Source organism: Trachinotus anak, unplaced genomic scaffold (genome assembly GCF_046630095.1).
Source record: "Trachinotus anak isolate AG129_WGS33_773 ecotype Australia unplaced genomic scaffold, CSIRO_AGI_Tana_v1 ptg000025l, whole genome shotgun sequence".
Taxonomy (NCBI): Eukaryota; Metazoa; Chordata; class Actinopteri; order Carangiformes; family Carangidae; genus Trachinotus; species Trachinotus anak.
Genome location: NW_027273876.1, coordinates 15,340,001 through 15,364,779, shown reverse-complemented (window position 1 = coordinate 15,364,779; position 24,779 = coordinate 15,340,001). Strand labels below are relative to the sequence as shown.

Here is a 24,779-nt window from a genome sequence, read left to right as displayed (position 1 = left end):
TGTGATGTCCATCTGCTCTGTGCTTCAGAATTAGAATCATTTTAATCTGCAAGAAAACAACAACATGGAAAATGCACTGAATGGAAAATTCCAAATTTACTGTCACAATGATGTAACATCATGATTATTGGGCTCAAATAAAAGTACCATACTGCGTGGGTAGTTATTGATAACCTGACCTGTTGTGATTCTCATCTTTTGCTGTTAATTTAAACATCCTTCACTCCAACTGCCTGCTCTGTTTTTCTTATTTAAGATCTCTTGTATTCTGAGGGGAATCCAATATATGTGTGTGTGTGTGTACAGTAGACCATTATCTATGTATGATATCCATCTTGCTGTTGTTCACTCAAAGAAAGTCTCTGAAAGAGCTGGAACTCAGCAATTACCTGAATCTATTATCAATGGAAAATGTATTGCTTTTTTTTTTTTTTTGCTCTGCACAAAATAATATGTAATCGAGTTTTAGACACATGTTCAGTTTATGTGTGAGGCACGTTAAGCCTCAATGACATATAGTTGAGTGGCTGATCTGACTGGACTCTGATCACAGTGCGTTCATTTACACCTTCCAGTCGATGTGTTCCTCCTCATCCAGGACGGATATCCAGATACAGACTGCCTGCTCCTGCCCGCTGTAAACGGGTTCTGAAAGTTTAGGTCCTCATGTGGACATGTGTTGGTGTGAGTGCGTCTCCTCTGCCATGGACAGAAACGCATCATTAGTTCCGATGATTTGTTGACAAAGGTTCTGACATCAACGTGTTCCCCTGTTGTTAGTCAAAAAGCAGAAGAGGCCACTTTCCACACATGATGTCCCTGTGTTTTATTCAGCTGAACAACATGAAAATGAAAATGTGAAAATGAAAAGTGTAGGGAAAACAGTACATACACACATTACACAAAACAAATGTTTAGTTTGCGTGTGTAGCTCATGTGCAGTCCTGGCCTTAAGATACCAACCATGAACCACGATGTCCGTGGTGCTTAAACCTTTATTGCATCTCTCTGAGAGAAAACATCTGAGGAAGGTCCTCAGCTGGATGTGACTCCTGTTTTATGTCGTACTGTTTTTGTATGAAATCAGAAATCCTTTTTTCAAAGTTATGTGTAATGTTTCTGTTTCTTTAATGTGATACGGACAGTGAGAGACACAGGAAAGTTGGGGGAGAGAAAGAGGAAGACATGCAGCAAAGGGCCTGGGCTGGAATCAAACCTGGGTCGCTGCAATTAGGACTGAGCCTAAATGGTATGCACCCCAATAAGTGAGCCACCGGGGTGCCCCTAAATCAGAAATTCTTAATTGAAATTAAGACAAAATTGATAATAACAATTGAAACAAGTATACAACATAAAACAATGGTTGGATGTTGTATGTATTAGAAAGCACAAATTCGATTTCAGGCAGTAGAAATAAACATAACTCAAATTACCAACCCATTATCCCAAATTTTAAAACTCTAATATAATTGTTATTTATGCTGTCAGTCCCCAGTGAACTTGTCAGGTGGCTGCTTGCTCCCAGTTTCACGTTGCCACCATGTAAACTAAAAACATAAAACATCACCCAAACCCAGTAAAGCAAAACCAAAACTTCAAACACGTAGTTCAGTTTCAGGGGAGACGCTCCTCAGTGTGAAGCTGCAGCCGCTGGTGTGTGTGTGTGTGTGTGTGTGTGTGTGTGTGTGTGTGTGTGTGTGTGTGTGTGTGTGTGTGTGTGTGTGTGTGTGTGTGTGTGTGTGTGTGTGTGTCATCTCTCAGTGGACTCCCCCTCTAAACTGGTTTATTATCTCACACACTGATCCTTAGAGAGATGCCTCTAGAGATGCACACACTCAGGTGAAAAACCAGGGGATGCTCACCTCTGGGAGCGGGACAGTGCAGCACAAAAAACACAAACACACACGCTCCAATAAACAGTTTTATAGTATGATGTTGATGTGATGATGTGATCTTTCTGCTGCAGCTGCATGTGTCATATGATATGCGGCTCGTATGAAGCTCAACATTTTTTTTATGAGGCTTTACACATAGCGTACACACACACACACACACACACACACACACTCAAACACACACAGCTGCTGGGGAATGTTGCTCAGTTAGTTTTGTTATTACAGACCAGCTGTCTGCCAATTTCCTAGAGTCAGGAACATCTGTGCGCCCCCTCCCGTTCGCCCACACACCCCATGTATCTTTCATGATTAAGAGCCTATCAGTGTGACAGGTAACTCAAATCCAACTTCAGGGAAAAAAAACTCAGAACTGAGGCAAATTGGTATCACAAGAGCAGCCGTCAGCAATCCTCTGTGTGTGTGTGTGTGTGTGTGTGTTTGTTGCTTTATGCCCCATTTTTGTGTGTGTCTCACTCTGGATGTACATCTGTAGGTATTTTCACAGTATTTATATACAGTATGTACATATATATTTATTTTTCCATTCTGTGTGTCAGTGAGTGTGTGTTTGTCTGTGTGTGTGTGTGTGTGTGTGTGTGTGTGTGTGTGTGTGTGTGTGTGTGTGTGTGTGTGTGTGTGTGTGTGTGTGTGTGTTGGTGCTGACTGAGGTGTACAGTACAGTGCTATTGGTGGGACATAGATAAGCTTGGGGTTTGCTGTGCTGCTGGGGCCTTTGCAGGAACCATGATAATGCGTTTCTGTCTGCCTCTGTATACAGTATATATGTGTGTGTGTGTGTGTGTGTGTGTGTGTGTGAGAGAGTGCATGTGTACATACAACTCTGTGTATATGTAGGTGGGCTGGTTTGTGTGTGTGTAACGTTCTTGCTGTGCTATTAATTGTAGGTTGTAGCATTAAAGAACTTTGTCGTTTTGGTTCGAGGTCTGTGTGTGCGCTCAGTGTGTATCTGTGATCTGTGTTTTTGTTTTATTCTGGGGTGGGAATTATTACCAAAATAAGGAATTGATGAGCTGATAACTCAGAGAAAAAAAACAAAAAACAACAGAAATTTAATTAAAAAGGCCCAGTGTGATGATTTGCAGCCTTCCTTCATCTCAAACCATAATAAACTGAATCTCTTTGGGTATTTTAATTGTGGCTCTGACCGAATAAGCAATTTGAAGAAGATGTTTTCATAAAAATGTAAAACTGAAATTGTCAGTCACGAGGCAGCAGCAGGAGGTCAAAGAAGCAGGTTTGTTAATGAAACATCACCAGTTTGAAATTAGGAGCGTCTCCTGAAACCTGGAATAATAAAATTAATTCAAAATTAGACTGCTGAAAATGAGTTTTTAATTAAGATTGTTCCTGTGGTTCTGTGGTTCCTGATTTACAGTGGCTTCAGAAAGTACTCAGAGCACTTTACTTTTTGAACACTTTATTGTGTTGTAGATGTATTTTTTTGGAATGGACAAAATTGCCATTTCATGTCCATCAATCGACGCGCAATAATAACGGAGTGAAAACACGTTCTCTCTTTCAATCTCTCATTTACAAACGTTTTCAGACCCTTTGCTGTGGCGCTCCAGGTTGGGGGTATGTGCATCCTCACTGCTTTAATTATCCGCAGGTGTATGTATATAAGATCCCACAGGTCAGGACAAAAAACCAGGCTATGAAATCCAAGGAAATCAACCATCTCTAGACCTTTGAGTGTACAGCTGCTGTATATAGCTAAAGCAGAAACTGCTGGACATTGTAATGATTTCTAGGACTTAGTCCGGTGTGATGTTTCAATGTGCTGATGGTGAGAGAGTGAAATATGAACAGGAAAGTCCAGCTGGAGGTACAGGCTTGCATGAGTGATTGGATATATGTGTCAGATGATGTCACGGTGCATTGCAGCAAATGTTGAACCAGTTCCAATGAGAGAGATGTCAGAGTCGCCATAGTGACTCCTAAGCCCCGGGGGGCCACAAAGAGTATTTCAAAGTTGCTGTACAATTCACATATTCACATTAAGAGCCGAGAATATGGTTCTCTTAGTTCATTTATTCCTCACTCTTTATAATGTCTCCTCAAAATGATTCTCACCGTGCACCATGATTTATCCGCTGAGCTGATGGAAAAGTGGTTTGAATGTGCTGAAGAGCAGTAATTTATCTTTACTGTAATTTGATCCAGTGTTATTCCCCTTTCCCTCAACGAGTATCGCCAAATTACCTTTGAGTAAAGCATTAAACCACTTTGGTACCACGCTGGTACCTTTGGTCCATCAGTGCTGTTATTTGTGCGCCTGTACCTGCCTGTGATTCCCAGCAGCTTTTCCCCATGCGGTCCTGTCAGTTTGGAGCTACACTGAGCCTGCCCCCTCCGTCAATACCTTCCTCGCTCTGTCTAGACATTCAGACACTTGCTGGGTATCTACTCACAGTCCAGCTGTATATTTTCCAGCCTGAAGAGCCACCACCATATGTTTATTTGAGCTCTGTGCAGCCTTTGGACATGCTGGACTTCTATCTCCGTACTTTACTTCCACTCCCTCTCTTTGTCTCTGCTCATATATCTCCCTGTCCATCCCCGCTCCTAGCCTCAGTGTTTGGCGAAGTGTTAGCTTTGTGTGTGTGTGTGTGTGTGTGTGTGTGTGTGTGTGTGTGTGTGTGTGTGTGTGTGTGTGTGTGTGTGTGTGGTGGCAGGAAACTAACGGCGTTTATTTGCTTTTGCTAAGTTGAAAAAACAATCCATCTTCCAGCCCCTCTGCAAAAAAGGCACAGAGCTCCTACTTCTAAGTTCTGTTATTTTTTCGCAGAAGGAACCCGATTAGTTGATGTTTATGGGCTCAGAAACGGCGCTTGAGGCTACGTCATGATGACTTTAGCTGGTTAGTGAGCTACAGTAGTGCAAAGAAACAATAAACTAAGTCTGAACAGAGTAGAACAGGCGATGGTGAGAGAAGGGGAGTTTATCATCTTGACAAAACAGAGAGAGGTTCTCTCAGAAAGAAAAATGTGAGTGCTGCAGTATTTTATATTGTACCAACAGGGAAGTAAGTATGCATTGAGTCGAGGATTTTGTGAGCTAATGCGTCCCTTTCTGTGGGTGTGTGTTTGCATGCCTAACCTGCATAATTATGTTTTTTTTTGTGTGTGTGCATGACTCATAGCTACTATAGTTTATGACATTAATTAAATAAAATGGGGATTCATGGCTCTTTCCTGGCTGCTAATGTGTATATTATATAGATGTGCTTGCTCCCTGTGCACTGTCTCTCGCTGCTAAAACAAAAGCATCAAACAGCCGCAGGTGTCACAACTTGCCACAGAGCACGACGCAGTGTGCATAATTAGCAGAGACCCACTGGTTATAATTCATTGCGAGAAGAGTTCCTCTGTGTAGAGTGTGTTTTTCACACATCATAGTATCTGTACGAATGTGTAAACGTAACCTGCGTGGTCTCTGTCTCTCTCTTTCTCTCTTTCTGCTGAAGCCCTGTCGATGTTGCGGTCGAGCGAAGATCAGGCCCCTGTCCCGCAGAATAAGTTCATGGGTGATATCGAGGAGCTGGCTGCCAGCTATGAGCGCAAACTCATAGAGGTGAGTGCTGACTCTCTCTGCTTTCTCCTTACTGTGTATTAGTTATGATACTTGTCAAGGAAGAACCACAGCTCCGTGTTCCAGAGGATCGTCCAGAGGTTCGTTTGTCTCAGTGGGAAGCAAATCATTGTGAATGAAGCACCGTCTGCAGCACTTAAAGCCACAGTTCAACATTATGGGGAATATCTTTGTTCACTTTGTCTCTGAGAATTTGAAGGGAAGATCAAGGGAAACAGTCTAGCCTGGAGCCTGGAGTTACTGGGACGACACTGGCTTGGCTTAGAAATCGTATGATACATAATTGACCATAAAAAACACAAATTGTGGGTTCTTCATTTTAGTTTGTGTACTGATTAAACAAACAAGATATAAGGTTTTACATAATGAGCTTCATATGTGCTGGTAGGTAATTTATTTTTGTACTATGGACAGAGCCAGGATTGCTGGCTCTACTCCTTATGCTAAGATAAGCCAATCACCTGCTAGCTCTTGCTTCATATAGGCATAGGCATGTGAATGGTATCAATACTTTCCTCTAACTCTCGGCAAGAAAGCAAGTACAAATATTTTTCCTTGTTTCCTATTTCTTTTATACTTTTATATAAAGGAAATTCAGTGTTACATCTACAGTATGTAAAGTTGCTATAAATTAAACCTTGGCTATGACTATTTGCAGTCTCTTTGACAAAATTCCATGTTAAACATATGATTATATTACATTACATTACATTTCTCCTTGTTTTAAAGTAGATCCTTCAGTCTAAAGTTTGTCTTGCTTGTCTAACTGAGCCAGTCCATTCGATTTCTGACCTGCTGCCACACAATGTAGAAAACAGTGTGAGAGCCAATCATCTTGTTGGTTGACAGTAATTTCATTTGGTATATGTAGTAATGATTTATTGATGTCGACTGGAAGTTTTTGATAATGCCTGAATTGGTACATTAGCAAGCAAACTTAAAGAAAGAAAGATAAGAGTAAGTTTTTCAGCTTGTAAGAGCCGTGCAGGGAATTTAAAAATCTCACCCACCTGCTTTATCTAAATAAAGCAGAGAGTTGTACTTTTCAGTTGCGTTGATTTAATTTGCTTCTTCACGGCTGCGAGAGCGATTCCCTGAGCAGGTTCTTCTCAAATATTTTGATTGCAGCACATGGTGAAGCTCTGTAATAATTGGACATTGGGCATTATGCTGCCAGCTGCGTGAGTGATGATGAGAGCTGTGTCCAGTTTCCTGTTAGTCTAACCACTGAGGCAGCACTCCCAGTGAGAGTGACACTGGCAGAGGAAAATAGAGGCAACGTCTGTGTTTTTTAATGGATAGTGAGGTGTGGGGGGGTGGGGGGGGTGGGGTGGTGTGGGGGGGTGGGGGGTGGGGGGCGTCCACATGAATAATTAATCCATTCTTCTATATTTTTTTAATAAGGAATAATTCTGCCTTTGTTTGGCCAAACTATGTTTTCACTTATTTATGCACATGTATGTGTGATGCATTTTTAATGGTGTTTACTTATTTATTTGTTCATTTGCTTGGCTGTCAGTCTCGATTGGGCTTTCACAGAGAGCCTGGAGGATGGTAGTGGGATACAATTGCGCCATAGCTACAAGCTGCAAGTCAAGTTGTTGAGCATAAATATAGTAAATGTGGCTGCACTGGCAAGACTACTGCTGCGTCTTCAGCCAGAGGAGCCACACAGAGAGAAAGATATGGAGCAAACAGGAGATGCAGGATGTTGTCAATATCATTCATCACTAATCTGGTTTAATGGAATATTTAGAGGGACAGTGGAACAGTGTTATAGTATTTAGAAAGGGAGGATAGACAGAAAGAGGAATTTAGAAAAGAGAAGTGTGACTTTCCATATACAGTAGTTAATAGTGTGTTGGTGTGTGTACAGTACTTTGTCCTGATGTGAGGATTCAGGAATTGTGCGATTTTACATGAGCAACTGTCAACACTCCTGATTCAGCTGTCGCACTTCAGCAACTGAGACAAAATCTGACCGGCCAAGTTATTGATTTTTGAAAATGTCACATCGAGCCTTGTTGGATACATACAGGCCAGACACAAATAAATATTGGACAGGACTCAGCCTTCATTAACCTGGGAAATACGCCTGTGTTTGTGACCTACTTCAGTTTTAATTTATTGATGCTAATGCTTTGTATTGACTTTGACTTTGTTTATATTTGAGCCAAATCTCAAGAGCCCCGATGCTCTTTTCCTGATGCATCTTCATCTGTTCATGTGTCCAGTCACGCTGTGCACTGTGCATCAGTCCATGAAAAAGCATTTAAGGTGACAGTATAGAATTTTGACATGAATCTAGGGTAGTGGTTGTAGGGGGGTTTAATCACAACATCACCCATGTGAAAAACCACAGTGCAGCTTCGCCATCAGCAGTTTTATGCCTTGTAGGACATTGTGCAGGCAAAGCCTATCACTGACAGTTGTTTACTTCCCAGTCTAGAAGACACGTTGTGAGTTCAGCATCAAACTTTATTCCCTTACATGCCAGGATCTGTCTCTAGCAGTGGAAACTAATGCCAATGTTAAGTCTTGTCTCTATCATGTCTCTTCTTTTACTGAAGTTAGCACGCTAACCTGCTAGCCCCAGCCAGTCTTGTCACTTTCTGATAGCGAGTCACTGTAGCCGCCTATCTGCTGCGAAGATATAGCTCTGCTCAGAGGGCGTATTATATCCTCTTCTCTCGTAAACATCGGCTGAAGCTCTCGACAAATCACCACCACCCACTCCTGGCAACACGTTCGGTGACAGAGAAAACTTTTAAATGGCCCCTTTTAGAGTCTGAAATGCTCAGTAGAGCTGAGGGGAAATGCAGAGTTGGGTCATAATTCTCTGTGGGTTTGTAATTATGAAACAACCCCTTTCACATTACACACATTCACTTGACTCATTGTTGATATAAAAATATTGATTAGTGCAGCTTTAATGTAGTTCTTTCTGTATTTCTATTAGCTAATAAGTGAAAAACATGATCAGTGGTATAGTTTTATAGTTTTTCCTTTCTAATTTACTAAACATAGCTGAACCTCTTGTCACAGGTGCGTGGATAAATGTTAACTGACAAATTTCTAACTAGCCAACTTAGAAACTCAGAAACGTGGTTAACCAGCAGGTCCAACTTACTGGAGATCTGATGTTCTCCCGGTGCTTGTATTTTGGTTTCCTGCAGGTCTCCTCCTCCAGTTTAAAGACACATAAGTCATGTGGTTTGGAAATTGGTTGCAGATTGTTTGTCTGTCATTATTTCAGCTGTTTGAATAACAGGTATCTGTTCTCCAGATTTGCTTGATCATCTGTGTTATCTTCTTTTAATAATCTCTTACCTTAGTTTTGTCCACCCTTGAACCATTATTTAACCAAAGTGACTAAGAACAGGAACACAGCAGTGACTTGCGGAGGAAGCATTTATTTTTACTCTTTGATAATTCAAGGTTCTTCTTCTGCTGCTTTCTTACTCGCTTGTTCATACCTCTTACATCATTCACTTCTCAGCTGTGACAGTGGATATGTGTTGTGTTCATGTATGTGTGCATACATTCACCAGGTGTGTGAATTCCTGCCGGGGAAGGGAGGAGTTGGATTTCTCACAGAAATCTGCATGGATGCTTGATCTAAGTGGCTTGAAAAGTGAGAGGGCACTTCAACATATCTGCCAGAAATGAGAGAAAAGACAATGAAATGATGAAATGAGTGAAAGACAGACAGATGCAGAGAAAGATACAAAATCAAGGAGGCAAGAAGGTGAAACTACAACAGCTCAAGGGGATAGATGCATAATCATTTTCATTTTCATCTTTATTGTGTGGTACTTCTCGTTGTGTGTGAGTAATAAAAACAAATTACATAATGCAGTTAACATGTACACTGAGATTTCTGAGAAACAGCAAACCTGCTTGACATTGATCTGTGAGGCTGGAGTGATAAGGAAAGGGTGGGCAGGTAGTGATGTAACACGTCTTCTTATCAGTGCTCGCAGGCTGACGGTGTCAGGCTGATGGTAGCCTGTACAGTACACAACCCTCCCTCTGGACTTATCAGCCTGCAAATCATTCACACTCACCAGCGTGTGACTGTTTCATTTTAATTACATTTTTAATCCATTCTGAAGCGATTGCATTGATGTGGCATTGTGTGGCTGAATTATTACTGGATGTTGAGCTATTTTTTATTCATAGGGTATGGAATGATGTCAGGATGCTGTTGTCAGTATTGTTATTGTGGATGTTTTGGTTGTTGTACACACAAAGTGATGGAAGAAACACAGGGTGAAGACTGCCTCTCCTCAGGCACTTCAGATTTCTTTTAAGCCAATCTTGGCTGGTTTGAAAGAGACGTTTCAAGGACTCCTCTCGAGGGAAGCGAGGGTATATTCGTGTTTCAGAAAACCAAATTTGAATCTTTTTAAGAACGTATTAATGTTGCCTACAAGTGGGTTGAATGATAATTTACAAACCAAAGTGAAATTAAGAGAAAAGCTGGCAGCAAGAGAATACTTCATGTCTGACTGAACATAGCTATGAATATACAACATATACAACCACCTTTTATCATGTTCCATATGCAGGTCTATACTTGTGACCACCATGACAACTGAGCAAACTCTCAGATGTCATGCTAATGCTGCTATTGCTGCTATTTGCTGATAAAGACCATGAATTGTGATTAAAAGCTTAGGACAAAATCTTACAAGCTTTGTGTTTATCAAACTACTGCTCCGAAGGTCCAGAATGAACTTTTGGCAGAAACTACACAAAGTCTTCAGATTTGCGAACATGAATTGGACTAAAGCAAATTAGGCCATTCACATGTATGTGCATCAAACTTAGTGGCGCAAACAAGTGCGAGTGAATCACCATAGATACTTGTAAAATTAAATAAATGATGGTATTGATCAGTAACATAGGTACATCATGGCATAATTTTACTTAAAAAATGTTCATTCTGAAAGGACCTATTTGTACATTTTGCTATTGCTACATAGCCAACATTAGCATTAACAGCTGTTTACTTTCCAGTCTAGAAGAAACATTTTGAGTTCAGCATCAAACTTCATTCCTTTACTCACCAAGAGCTGTCTCCAGTGGTGGAAAGCAGCCCTTGTTTTTTTTATTACTTCTTTTATTACTTCTTTTCTTTTTCTGAAGTTAGCGTGCTAACCAGCTAGCTCCAGCCCGGCTGGTCCGTCTCGTTGCACTGAAGAAGTAGCGTTGCTCAGAGGGTGTATTCTCACCTCTTTGATTGTAAATGCAATGATAGCTGAAGCTCTTGGCAAGACTGGTAGCTAAATGCTAATGTTGGCTATGTAACAATAGCAAAACATACAAATATCTCCTTTAAAGGCCCTGAAAACTTCCGTTCTCAGCTTGAGTCACGTAGTCCTTCATAAACACACAATTTTCTGACTAAAGTTGTGGTTTTGGCCATTTCACATGAATTTCTCTTGTTCTCTGTGGTCCTTTCACTGGTTTGAGGTGGGCAAGGCTCACCTGGAACAAGGTTATGTTTAGCGACATTTGAATCAAAATGTATTGTCAGTTCTTGGGCTGTCAGTCGGATCAAAGCTCACCTACACAGTCCTGATCCAGATTAGAAAAGTTTTTGAAGTAAACTCTTCATAAAAATAGAGATGAGATGTGCTCTTCAGCTTTCATTTTGCTTATTGAGGTATTAAGGTTTTAGGCAATTTGTATGACTTGTATCACGGTCTGTGAATCACCACCAAATTAAACAGATTAATAATAAGATTACTGTAGCACAGGCACACTTTGAATAGAATTTGTTAGCCATCTAATTAGAGCAGAGATCCCACAGAATTATCTGAGGAGATAACATCACTGTGCAAACTAGTACTGTTTTATCATTTGTCCATTTGGCCTGTGAACAAAATGTGTTACAATGCATAAATGTAATAGAAGCTGGGAGAGTTTCTAAGCAGCTGTTACTCATGCAGCTGCAGTATGCTGTTTCCAGTCTGTCCTGTGAAACCATACACTCTTGATTAAGGTACCTGCAAATTTAAATCATTAGTTGGTGCCCCGATTATTTAGGTATTTCAGATTTTGATGAGAGGCTTTTGTGCTTCAAATTGAGGCCTCATTACATCATACACTAGTGCTGTAAACTAACTCGCTTAAAGGCTGGATCATCCTAACCCAAATTCCTCAGCAGACGCCTGACTCACATCCAATGAACAAACAGACTCTAACTGCATTAGGAGTCTTGTGACTATGCATTTACAGTTACATCACATATTTTTGTTGTTGTTTTGTTTTCCCGTAGTGTATTTTTTTTTTTTTTTTCTATTTCTGCTGGGTTGTACTGATAAGTAGAGGGAGAGTGCTTTTGGAGGATACTTCCAGTGGGATCAGGGATTCTCCCTTTGATCCACAAGCTCATTAATTAACCATAAACAACATCAAGAACAAGAACAACAATTACAAGCCACCGACTCAGAGTCTCCTCTGTTCACAAAGAAGACGCAGTAATAACCAGGAGAATATGAACCGATGTGCCTGTATAATGCCTGCTGTTTTTGCTGTGTAATGCATGTGTGTGTGTGACCCTTGAAAAGGCAGAATACTGCATAATGCATGCTATTCTTCTCAGTATAGTGCAGGTGAGTCTTCTTTGAAGTGTTTTCACATGCTCTGAGAACAAATAGGCCTTCCTAGGCTTTAATACATTTTCTTTTACACAAATCGTTTTTTTGGTTTAAGTCTCCATTTAAGAATGTCTACATCCAGATTGGGGTGGTAACACATTCTCTCAGTCACAGTTTAATGCAACTCTATCAGTCACAGTTTGTTAACATTTTATTCCTATTTGCATGAATCATCAAACCAGTATTAAAACTTAATGTTCCCGCCATGGAGCTTGAAGATGAGCATGTACTGTGAGGTCCAAACACTTTTGGATGTTAACGTCATACAGTGCATACAGTACAGTCTCCACTGCTTTTAGTATTGATCTCAATGGGGGAATGACTGCTGGAGTCATGCATCTTGTTATTGAAGTCTGTTAAAAATAAGTTTAACTTCATTAACAGACTTCCTGCCAGCTTCATAATCACTAAAGCCAGATTCATTTTAGTTTCTCTTGCTATGTTTGTTAAAATTAAGATTCTTGCATGGAACAAATGCAGTTAACAATAATAATAGTTTCAGATTTACTTCTCAAAACTCTGAAACAATGGGTCCTTGATTTCAGTCAGAGGTAGACAAAAGAAGCTTTTCATTTCTAGCCGGAGACTGCAGGCTCTGTCAGTTTGAATGCCACCTGTTACTAGCAAATTTTATCAGCTGTAGCTAGCTAACTAACTAAGCTAATGCAGCGGACTCATTTTATACCTATAATGTAAAAAGGGCTCAAAATATTCCCTTGATGACTGCATGCTATTGTGCTAAAGCACTGAGGCTAAAGCTACATGTCCCAGACAGGAATTCAGCACCCTCCCCAGATGTTATGGAAATAAAGAAACTGTATATTTCACTTTTAAAAAGAGTAATGGCTTTTGGGTTGAGGTGTCGGCAAACGCAACACTATCTTCGGTGATGTTGGATGGTTTTTCCGCTAATGTTATCCTAAAGTCTGCTAACATCCATTGGATGCATGGCATTAACATGCCAGGTCTGAACGGAAGAGTTGAGCAAATCAATGCATTGCGCACAGCTCTACAGTGAAATAAGGGTTTATCCATTTGAAATAGTATAATATTTTCAGTTCATTGTGATCAGTCGAGTAGGTGGTCCTTCAGTGTGGCCATTTGTTTTGACACTGTTATAGAACCTTGGCCACATGTGGCCCAGACCACCTCTGAATGTGGTCTGAGTGATCAGATCTCAAATGCATCCTCAGTACGTCTTTCACACCTGTACTTAAAGCTGTCCACTTGTGATCGGATCACCCAGGACAGATGTTAATACCAGGTCTGAACAAGGCCTAAGAGTCTGGACTTGTTTTCAAACATGACCCCTAACCACACAGTTGGTTAGTGATCCTCAATTTTCACTATAGATGATAAACTGGTCAGCCTGACATGCTAATGTTTATTGTTTCATTAGAGCAAATAAACACACAGTTTAATAAATTCCTGACACATTTGCTATTTAAGAAAGGCTAAAAAAAAAGACACCACCATCTGAGTCTTACTGCTGTCTGGTGGCATCATGGAAACATAAATACTTAAACTTTGTCATGTGCAGCAATAATCCATAACTACCAACTGTCATTTAATCCCCAATCTTCACACTGGTTAAATCCTGTCAGTGTATATTAAAATGTTGGCTCTTGATAGTGAAAGTGACGACTTTTTGAATGTAAACCTAATCTTAATCTGACCAAATACTTTTGGCATGCGTAGACGTGGAGAACATGCACTAAGAGTGGGTTTTAGTCGTCTGAATGTTCATCCGCATTGTGATGAAAACACCCCAAAATTAAAGCTGACAGACTGTACTTTAACATTGTCATCACTGCAGTGTTTCAAAGTAATGATACTACATAACCCAAAAGTGAGTGATCCAAGTGCTCATGGGGCTGACTGTGTGATGCGGCAGTGACAAAGAGCTACGTCTGTACCATGGGCCAGATTTAGCCTTTTCTATAAACTCCCATTTCTGTCTTTTCTATTGGTCCATCTGCCACTCTCATGTGCTCACACTTCTTAAGTCATCTCTCTCTCTCTCTTTGTATCTTTTTTCTCCACCTCAGTTCAGAGTGGACAGCACAGCTTGTGATGTCTATATTGGTCCTCTCTCACACTCTTTTTCCTCCTTTATTTTCCGTCTCTCAGCCGATGTCTCTCCCTGTTAAGGAGCAGCTGTGCTGAAGTGAGTCAGAGACACAGATAGAGACACAGGCAGCATTTAGATTTACAAAGTAGCACAGCATTGGTCATATTCTGCTTGAGGTCTCACCCAGTTCAAGATGTTTAAGTGAACCTTTGATGCCCTGCGACTGGGTCCCTCTTCTTCCATCAATAAAAAAAAGATGAAAGAATTTCCCTTTTAAGTCGTGCTGTCCTGCCCACTATGAAACGGTCCCAGCTGTGATATGAACACGAAGAACTGCCTCCCATTAGGTTTTATGTAACATCACAGTATGTGATAACATATCCTGATGAACATTTAATTTTGCTAAGAAATGTTCCAGTTGAATTGGAAAAGAGAAAAGTGCCGAGGATTTCACTTGAGGAAGTATTACATGAAATATATTCAAAGAAGAATTCACATCAGCAAGAATTAAACTTGACTTTTGTCTTACATTTGTGGGAGCACGTGAAAAACTTCAGATGAGTTAAGGAACGATATGCTGTATAAACCAGAAGAGGTAGTGTACATGTCACACTGCAACTTGGAGGTTTTGTGACCCTGCTTGTATTTGTGAGGGTCTGTTTTGCGTTGTGGTGGCTCAGTTATCTGAAGTGCATACAACAGCCTGTGTGTAATCCCCGTCTCTTTAAAGCAAGTTTCCAGTTGTTTTCTACTTTTAACTTTCACATAAACGCAAAAATGTCTGAAGAGGATTATCATTCAAAGTGTTTTACAATGAAAAGACAGACAGTAGATTCATTTCCAGTGCTGTACCTGCTTCTGTAACTTCCTCAGTGTTCTCATGTGGCCACTCAACTTTACAGGCCTATAGAAAGCTCCTTAAAATTGAGTCCAGACAAGGGACCCATGATGCATTTCTCCCAGTTCGTCATCATAGCAGCTAATAAAAAATGTTTTCTTTAAAACAAAAATGCATGCTTAGATGGGAAGCACCAATGATGCATCAGAGTTACTGTTTAAATACACCCACAACTTGTATGAATGTATGTTGATTGGTCTGAATTATCACTTATAATTACATTGAGCCAAAAATGGCTTGAGTGCTTAGATTCCAAAAGAGCTTAACCATCCGGGTAAATGTAGCCATTAAATGTGACCCTGAGTGCTGAGATCAGCTCCCCTGACATTGTCTGTCTGAACACTAACGTTATATTCTCTACTTCCTTCTGGCCTCATTTTGCTCCACCCAACTCATCCTATATGTTCAGTCGAATTAAGGCTATTAGGTTTTAGGTCAGCCACACCACTGCTTCTCTTGCTCTCCTTTTCTCTCTCCGTCTCCTTTTTTTTTGGGGGGGGGGGGGTTTCCAGCTCTGCCAGGGCTTTCTTAGCCTCTTTATTCAGGCCAGCTCAGCTTGGTGCGGCTCAGATCAGATCAAACACCAGGGGAGAGGAGAGGAAGAGGCACAAAGAGATTCTGCGAAGATGGGAGAGGAGAGCAGAGGAGGATGACAAGGCGTTGTGTCAGGGAGGAGACTGTGCGTGCTTTTCAACAGTGTGGTAGAGAGTGTATATGTGCGGTAGCGTGTGGTCAGCATCACTTGGGTGGCAGTTAGCTATGATGACTCCAGCAGTGGCGACAGTTGCATCACCCTACACCAGCCCTGCAGCAGAGACAAAGTGTCTGATGGCAAACAGCAGTTTGCATCGCTGCTCTGCTGGTCCCACTTTCAGTCATATCAGGCCATAAACCATACCTTATATTAGATACATTCACGCAAACTATGTGACAGATTACGTAACCATGACAGAGGACATCACTATTATCAAATTTGAGCCAGTAAAAGCTGAGCCTCTTTCTCCTATTTCTTACAAATTGTTTTTGCATCCCTATATAAAGCATGGATGACTCTTTTAAAAGAAGGTTGTAAGGTGAAATTTAAACTTTTTCCGCAATATGTAATTTATTCTATTGGTCCTAACAGACTGTGTTTGCATTACAACAAAAGTACACATCACTTTATATTTCCTTTTTAAGATGTACAGTTCCACTTTGCAGTGTTGGATGAAATAAATTATACCAATTTATCTTTATTACATAGGGAATAACCAACATAGATGATAATGTTTACCACAGAGCGTACAGGATATAGTGCATTTGTCATTATTAACCACATTAGGAGAGGATGTTTTACCTACGTGGGTAGGTCATAGTTATTTTTTTTGTTTCACGGTTCAGTTTCAGCCCTTGTACTCTCATTTAGTTCAGCACAAATTATTATCAGTTCCATAGAAAATGAAATATACAAAGAGAAATGTGTTCAGCCCTGAAAAAACATGGCACGAGTTATACTCTGATTCCAACTTGTTCTGCTAATTAAATAAGAATAAATTACTTAAAATTTGTTAAACTTTGGCTTTGGCAAATTAAAGGTACCTCGTGGAGTTAAGTTTACACTCACTGTTTCACACTAAAACACATTGTGTGTGTCATTGACGCTCACACACCTGTAAAAATGCATTTCTTTCCTCATTAAACATTTTGGAAGGAGATTTTTTTAAAAGCTATTTTGAGACCTGAGTTGTTTACATCATGTTAGCTAGCTAGCAGTCTTTTTCTTCCATGACATCTCTGGCATTTTGCTACATTTCTTTTCACAGTACCGCCACCATCTGCCAATCAGTGCAATAACCTTAGACTGGCTCAGAGTGTGCATCATATCACCAGTGTGCTCATAAAAGCATCGCTCCATAGCACTACCAGGGGTCTAAAACTGTACAGGGTACCTTTAAACCGTTCATACATACAGGTTTTTTAAATTGATGGGTTGGAGTTGGACAATGCACTTGCTTAAAGTGATAGAAGTATTTACCTAATTTGTAACTAGCTGTATGAAAACATATCGTTTACTTCTGTACTGAGCTGGGAAAAATACACAGTTTGCATGGGACTGCAAAGAAGAGACTGTAGTCATTTGTAAACAATTTTCTTGCCCCGGCTCCTCAGGCAGAGCACTGCAGCACTTTCTGGTTCCTTTAGTCCTGAGCTTTGATGGTAGGATGGCCTTGGGAGCTCCCTGCCTGAGCCACACATTCATTGCTTCGAGGCTGTGGTTAGGCTGTGGCCTAAAGCAGACGACAGCCTGTTAGGCCAGGCCTGTACTTTGCTGACTTGTTGAGCTGTCAGGTTTATTGTGATGTTTTTACGGCTTCACAGTGACAGCCTTTCAACTTGGAACTGCACTTGAAATTGTAAGTCATTCCATCACCTTCAAGACTAACAAGGTTGTGAGTGTCAGGAGAAAAGACCCAGTGAATGTAGACACACATGCTGTAGACTCAAGCATGAAACATACTCAGGATGTACGACTCTGTACTCCTGTTAGAATTAATACCTTCTCCCTACCTTGTTCATTATTTTCTGTTTGTATGCTATTTTCTTTGGATCCAATTAATGTCATTGTTTGTCATGTTATCATTTTGTATTTATTGTAATGGATGTTTAAATCATTTGTGCAATTAAAGTAAAACCTAACTCATTCCGACAGCGCCCTTTAGTTCTCAAAAACCTCTTTGTAACCACTTAGTTTTTCTCATTTATTTTGTTATCTGGAAGGGATTTCTGCATCCACTAAGGCTCCCTGCTCCTGCAGATATTTATTGGCTGATGCAAGCCTGAAGCGAGCCTTTGGGTGGCCTTCAGTCGAAAAAAGGTCAGCTAGAGAGTGGGATAATGCAACTGAGTAATGCCCATTGCACGTAATGTTCCAGGCATGAGCGAATGAAAACTGAAACCTGGTTGTGCATCTTAATGACCTTCCGTTAATAGCAGTAGAGAACATTAGCTTGACCATTTAAACAAACTGGCAACGCTAGCATGTAGCCACACAGCCAGTGCTTAATATAGACCACCACCTTCACACGAAGCAAACGCACATGTGCACTTATATACACATACTGTACTGTACATGCAGGCAGACACACACACACACACCCGCGCCACCAGAGAATGACAAACTGATTAGCTCCCTCTCACTGAGAATTAATTGGGTTTCTTCACGCTTCAAAATTAATTCCATCTTTTATAATGTCCTATTTAAGAGTTGTGGCAGCTAAATAAATGAATGATGAATGGTTGGTGGGTTGAGGACAGTCAAAGTGTTTTAGGGTGTAACCACTTCCTGTTCCCTGAGTGGAAAATGCCAGGAGGTGATATGTGCCTGGACTTGAAAATGTGTCCTTTTCAAACATCAGGGTCCTTCCAGGATACAGACAGAAACATTGAGATGTCAGGCTCGGGGATTAATTTTTGAGCTGGAGTTGGTTTTGTTTTATGTTCAAAGATTACCATCAGCTGTGTTTTATTACTTTGCAGCCCTATCTGATCCTGAGATTTCGAACATCTCGGCTGTTTAGAGTCACGTAGATATTGACTGAGCGCACTGATGTATCGGTTTTATTCAGTTAAAATAAAAAAGTGGCAAGGCTGGGGATCAGCTGAGCACAAGTGGTTAGATGCTGCTTGATTCCCATGGTTTCAGCTGAACACTACCCAGATTTCTCAAACATTGTTACCGAAGCAAGTCAAGTCTGTTACTTTCTATGATTTCTCTCCCTTAAGTAAAAGACACTTGCAGTGTTTTTTCTTTTCTCAAAAAAGTGTGGACATGATTATCGCTAAAATCAGCTGCAAGAGGCTGAAGGCCTTCCAAAAACCCCAGACTTGTTGCAACTAATTTATTTTATACTTAGGATGATTTACTGCCTGTAGAGCTCAGGTTGTATTTGACAGTGGGGAGACTTAACAGCCTGCCCGAGGAAACGCACGTTGTTATTCACTTCATAACTTCAGAGCTACATTTAAACAGCAGTACTGGGAAACAAAGACAGACAGACATACAAATCAAAGAGGAGTCTCCTCTGTGAAACTTGTTCATTGTCGCAGCTGCTGTGTTGGTGAGAGGAATTGTTATGATTACAGGAGTGTCCTTTTAAAAGTGCTATTGTACAGACAGAATTGTTATCATTATTTGTGGTGTGATTAGTTGTATTTAGTGTGTACTTTATTTGTGTGAAGTCTTTGCAGTGTCACTCAGATTCTGCCTGTTGAACAAAATCAATTGTAATTGTGTGCTTTGTCCATTTTATTTAACATTCTCCCTCAGTCCTCTCAGTCTTTGTGGTTTCTGTAAATACAAATCTAACAGATGAAAGTCTTTGTCCACCTAAAACCTCTCCTGCACTGCGCCTTTGACTTTTTATTAAATATAGACATCAACAATGTGGGCACAAGTATCTGCAGCAAGACCAGCTGAGGAGACCATTCAAGCAACATTTTGGCATCTCCACCTAAGTTAGCAACGAAGTTGGCAAGTGATCTTAGGAATTTTCTGATCACATTTTAAGCCAAACACACAGCTCAGCTCCTTATCAAATCTGTGCTCCTGTGGCCTTGCCTGCGTGCTGGTGAAAACTGCATTTCAGAATGGAGACTTGTCTGTATGCTGCCCTGCTGTCAGGGCCTGCGTCACACTGAATACCTTACCTGAGGAGCTTCAAGTAGTTCATTTAGCACTGTCTTTTATAACACTCCTTAAAGCACTCCTGCATACTGTAGAATAGTTTTTTTTTTTTTATGTGTCACAGTTGTAGTTCTTTAAATGTCACCTTTTACTGTCAGGTCTGCCAGATCTCTCAGTGACACTGCGTCACTGTCTGACCTTCAAATCTAAAGTCACAAAAAGAGAAATATTTGTTATTACTTCAGCCAGAGGCAGTCTGCTCCAGAGGTGGGGACATCGCGTGTGCTGTAGCCTTGCTTTCTGTATTTTTGAACAAGGGTTGTCATGGCAACTGAAGGCTTGAAACTACTTTAATACCACTGCCAAAAAAAAACCCAAAACTGAATTTAGTGACTTTTATAAAAAATTTTGAAACATTCATTAAATGTGTTCTCCTGAAACTCCACAGCAGCTTCACCTCTAGAGGGCAGCAGTGTGTGGCTGGGTCACACTGGGACTGATGGACAGAGCTCCAGTGACTACAATCCACTTTGAATGATGGGTTCATATAGTTTCAGATCTTGTCTTACAACATGTACATGTACCGTATAAACATTTAAATCAGTTTTTGGCTGCTGTCCATACTGGCTGTGTAGAGATCCCCTCCTAATGTGATTCCAGTGAGAAATATGGAGGAGAAAATCCACAGTCCTTGTACTCTGCAAAAAAAAACCACAGATCTCTTACATTAGAACTGCATTAGGAAGGAACGATAACAATGAACAAAACTATTTCAATGTATATATGGGCATGTGAGTGTCTTTTTAAAGGAGTAGCTCAAAATTTGAGGGAATTTGCTAATAATGATAATCAATACCACTTTAATCTCTGTCTGTTAAATGTAAGGCTTCAGCTAGCTGCTGGTTAGCTTAGCTTAGTTCAGCATAAAGACTGGAAACAGGGGGAAACAACTAGCCTGACTCTCTCAAAAGGTAACAAAATCCACCTACTGACATGTCTAAACCTCACTAATTAACACATTGCATTGTGTTTTTAATCCATCAAAATATTAAAGTGGAAAAACAACAGTGTGTGCTGGACTATTTTTTTGGCTGGGAGCAGTTAGGTGAGGCTGCCAGGTAGTTAGCAGAGACTTCTGGGAGTTAATGCACCCAGCCAAGAAACTGATGAAGATAGTTTTGCAAAATGTGAACCTGTCTGTGGTTGAAATCTTGTGAGCTGGAGAAAAAGACGATCACCTGGAGTTCAGATGTGTCGGGCAGAAGTATTTACTGTAAGCTTGGCGCCAAAAAGAAAATGATGAACAGTACAAAGTCATCTTTATCTATAACACCTTGGGTACCCTGGCTATTGAAGGATAAAGATGGCCCCATCTCGATACCAAGTCATAATAGAAGCTGAACAGTGAACCTTTGTCCGAAAAAATAAAAAAACAAGAAGACCAGGAGAAAGATTTCTTCATACTGTCCCTTAAGGAGATAAATAAACTGGAGCCAGGGGTGAAATCACCAGGTCTCATCATATACTGTAAATAAAGATGGACGTAGCCTCTGTGACATCACCCATAGGTTTCTGAGGAGCGGTTTTGAAGCTCAGGGAGGGCGGCTCTGCCATCACCATCTTGGCAGTGCCTGACTCTGCCTAACTCCCAGCTTATTCAAAAAAGACCAAAAAAGGAAGCCGTGTGTGGAGCTCAGACTTACCCACCTGTCACTCAAAGCAGGACCCCCTTAATTATGCATAACTTTAAGCCTTAATAAAATTTAAGCAAGAGAATGATAGAAAAATCCACCTCTTGTTGTTGTCATAAAGGAGGAAATTAGCTAAAGAGTCTATTTGTACCAGGCTGTGAACATGTTTATTTCTGCTGTAAAGTTTAACATCTCTATCAGGATTGACTCACTTTTAGAGACAGCCTCAAGTGGCCGTTTGAGGAACTGCAGTTTTTGGTGCGTTCATTTTTCAGCATCGGAGGTTGTCTCTTGGGCCTCCTCTGCAAGAGACCTTTTCAACTTCAGTGGAACTGACATGGTTAAGTAAAGGACAGAAAGATAGAGAGCCAAACAACAGCAAAAGCACCACACAAGTGTTGTTGCAGTGTCACTCAAGTAGTCATCTCCAATGCTGGCACAGGTCCCATCATTGATTTTTGTTGCTCATCCCATGCAGACTCGCGGAAAACTGTCTCACTGCACAGCTGGATAAGTAGTTTTTTGTTGCTATAGAAACCACGTTAAATTCATTCTGCCTTTGTTTGAAATAAATCAAGCTTATTCAGTGTGGTGTTGTCATAATATTAAATTCTGCATACAAACTGGTATCAATCCTGCTTTGACACGAAGCCGCTTTGCGAGGTATTCGGTGAACTCTGCTTCAAGTTTATTGTGATCATTATCCTTGTTGTTGTTATTACATAAGAGGCCTCTCCTCCTCCTTTATGGCAGTGTGTGGGCTCTTAAATGGGATGTGAATAAGTTAATGTATGAAGGCTGGTGCCAGAGCAACGGTGGCGCAGCGGCTCGGCTCACCTGTCAGCCGGCGACGGCGCTCTGCTGAAGCGGCCGTGACAGCAGGTGTCCTCCTTACAGCACAGTGTGTGTCACAGCTGTCAGTCTCCTGACAGAGACCTGTCCGCACTGCCCAGCCTGGTTAGGCAGACAGACCGGGAACACACACACACACACACACACAGACACACAGAAAGAATAGCCCGGCCATATTTGCAGAAGCACACACATGCACACAGATGTGAATAACACCACGTCAAGGTTAGTTAGAGCTGAAGACAATTGATTAGCAGTCTGGCAGGAGTCTGGCTGTTTAGGATATGAACTGGTTTCACCCCCTCACATTCTCTCTGTCTTTCTCTCTCTCTGTCTCTCTCCCTCCATCTCTCCCATCTCTGTCAGGGGTTTGACTGTTTCTCAGAATCCGTCCTGCTGCCAGCATCCATTACGTCTCACCTGGACTGTTTCTGCCTTTAGTGTGTTAAACAGAAACAGAATTTTGTGAATTCTGTGTGTTATGTAATAACGTTCTTGACTTTTTTGTTTATTGTTGCTGTGTGTGTGTGTGTGTGTGTGCGTTGCAGGTGGCCGAGATGCACGGTGAGTTGATAGAGTTTAATGAGCGCCTGTACCGTTCCCTAATGGCCAAAGACCACCTCATTGTCCAGATGAGACAGGAACTGATTGACCTGAGAGGACCGGTGAGTGACTGGACATGCACACATGCACTAAAACACACGCACACATGCTGATGTCTCCTCTCATCTGATTTCTCTGCAGCTTCTCTCTTTCTTCCCGCTGCCTCCCCTCTCTGTGACTCTGCCATTTTCCCGACTCTCTTCCTCCATGATTCTGTTTGTCTTTCATCTCCACTTTGCCCTGTTTGTTTTCACTGTGGCGCCCTGCTCATTTGACTCCACAGTCAATGGCTGCCGATAACGGTTAACTGCATCTTTCTTGTAGTTGTCAACAGTGATGCTCCCAGAGAGAATCTGTCAGTCAAACGATGTGTCCAGTGCTCACATCTTTCTCCTTCTCTGTGGGTGAAGTTTGATTTTCTTTTGACGCTAATGCTAATGCTAATTCTAACTATCCATTCCCTCTGTTCAAGGGTATTTCAGGCAAACTACTTTCCCTCAGCACTTTCTAAGTTGTCCTCTGAAATGACAACAAATACAAACAGAAGGCCAACATCTGGTCATGCTCAGGGGAGCTTGAAGCAGCCTGGACACACACATACACTGTCCACAGTGAGAGTTGATACATTGGCAGTGATGGGAGCCCCAGGCTGAAGATAGGACCTCTTATCCCTCAGCTTCAGCCCTGCTCTGCTGGACTGCTCACTGTGTCTGTGTGCGTGCATGTGTGTGTGTGCATGTGTCTGGCTCCTGATTGCTGCATGATTCCAGTTTGTAAGAGCTGCTACACATGAGCAGAACCCAGGTCACTTTCTCACCACCTCGCTCTCTCGCTCTGTCCCTCGCTCTCCCATGACTTTCTCTGTGTGAGTCTGTTTTTGTGCAACTCTTGGAGGGTTTGATCAAAGCCTCGAGGCTGGAGACCCCACTGAAGGGGCACTGGTGATGGTGTTTCAGCCCAGGTTCGGGTGCTCTCTCTGGGAGGACTAAGAAGCTGACAGGCCAGCTCTGGTCGAGAGAGATGGATGTTTACACACACACACACACACACACACACACAAAAACACACAAACACACACAGACACATATCTGGGCCAGGTCATGTGGTTCCTTAAGGGATCTGGAAGCATGCAAAGGGTGAAACAAATCACAGGTTAAGTGAAGTCTCTCTCTCTCTCTCTCTCTCTCTCTCACTCTCACTCACTCACTCACTCACTCACTCACTCACTCACTCACTCACTCACTCACACACACACACACACACACACACACACACACACACACACACACACACACACACACACACACACACACATTGAGATAACACACACAGTTGTAAATAGGGTATCCCATTAGGATACTCATCAACAACATCAGGGATCACCCACACACAGAACACCACACATGTATGCATGCAGAGGCATTCCAGATGTGTACTCCAGCTGAGTAAACACTATATTGCTCCCAACCTTTTTGGTGCCCCCACAGATGTCACATCGTCAGAGGAGCTGGAGCGCCCCTCCATCGACACCACCTGTCATGTTCTGAGTTCATTTCAGTTGATTTTAAAGAGGAGGTTACACTATAAAAGTGAATATCGTTACAGTATTTTTCATACAATCGAACTGTATTAAAGACAGTTTGGTTAAGTCTGCAGTTTTAACTGCCTATATCTACTACTATTACTATTATAACTGTTTATACAAATCACCTTTAGTTAACTGTTTAGGCCATTAAACCATTACCTTTAGTTAACTTCTCAGCTAGATTGCTAAATGTGCTTTAAGTGTTTATAGTTGCAGCTGATGTTCAGGTGGGGGTAGTGTG

At 41.3% G+C, this 24,779-nt stretch overlaps 1 protein-coding gene across 3 annotated transcripts in view; it reads left to right on the top strand.

Annotated features, from left to right (window-relative positions):
* The window catches only part of snx29 (sorting nexin 29), a 145,146-nt gene that overhangs the window by 68,543 nt on the left and 51,824 nt on the right, over positions 1–24,779 (top strand). For 2 of the 3 annotated variants that reach the window (XM_071463453.1, XM_071463455.1), the window contains exons 15-16: positions 5,383–5,489; positions 22,899–23,015. In XM_071463453.1, coding sequence (XP_071319554.1) covers positions 5,383–5,489; positions 22,899–23,015 — 224 coding nt within the window. Of the gene's footprint in view, positions 1–5,382; positions 5,490–22,898; positions 23,016–23,094; positions 24,262–24,779 lie in introns of those variants that run through there. The other variant, XM_071463454.1, reaches the window with a different exon arrangement.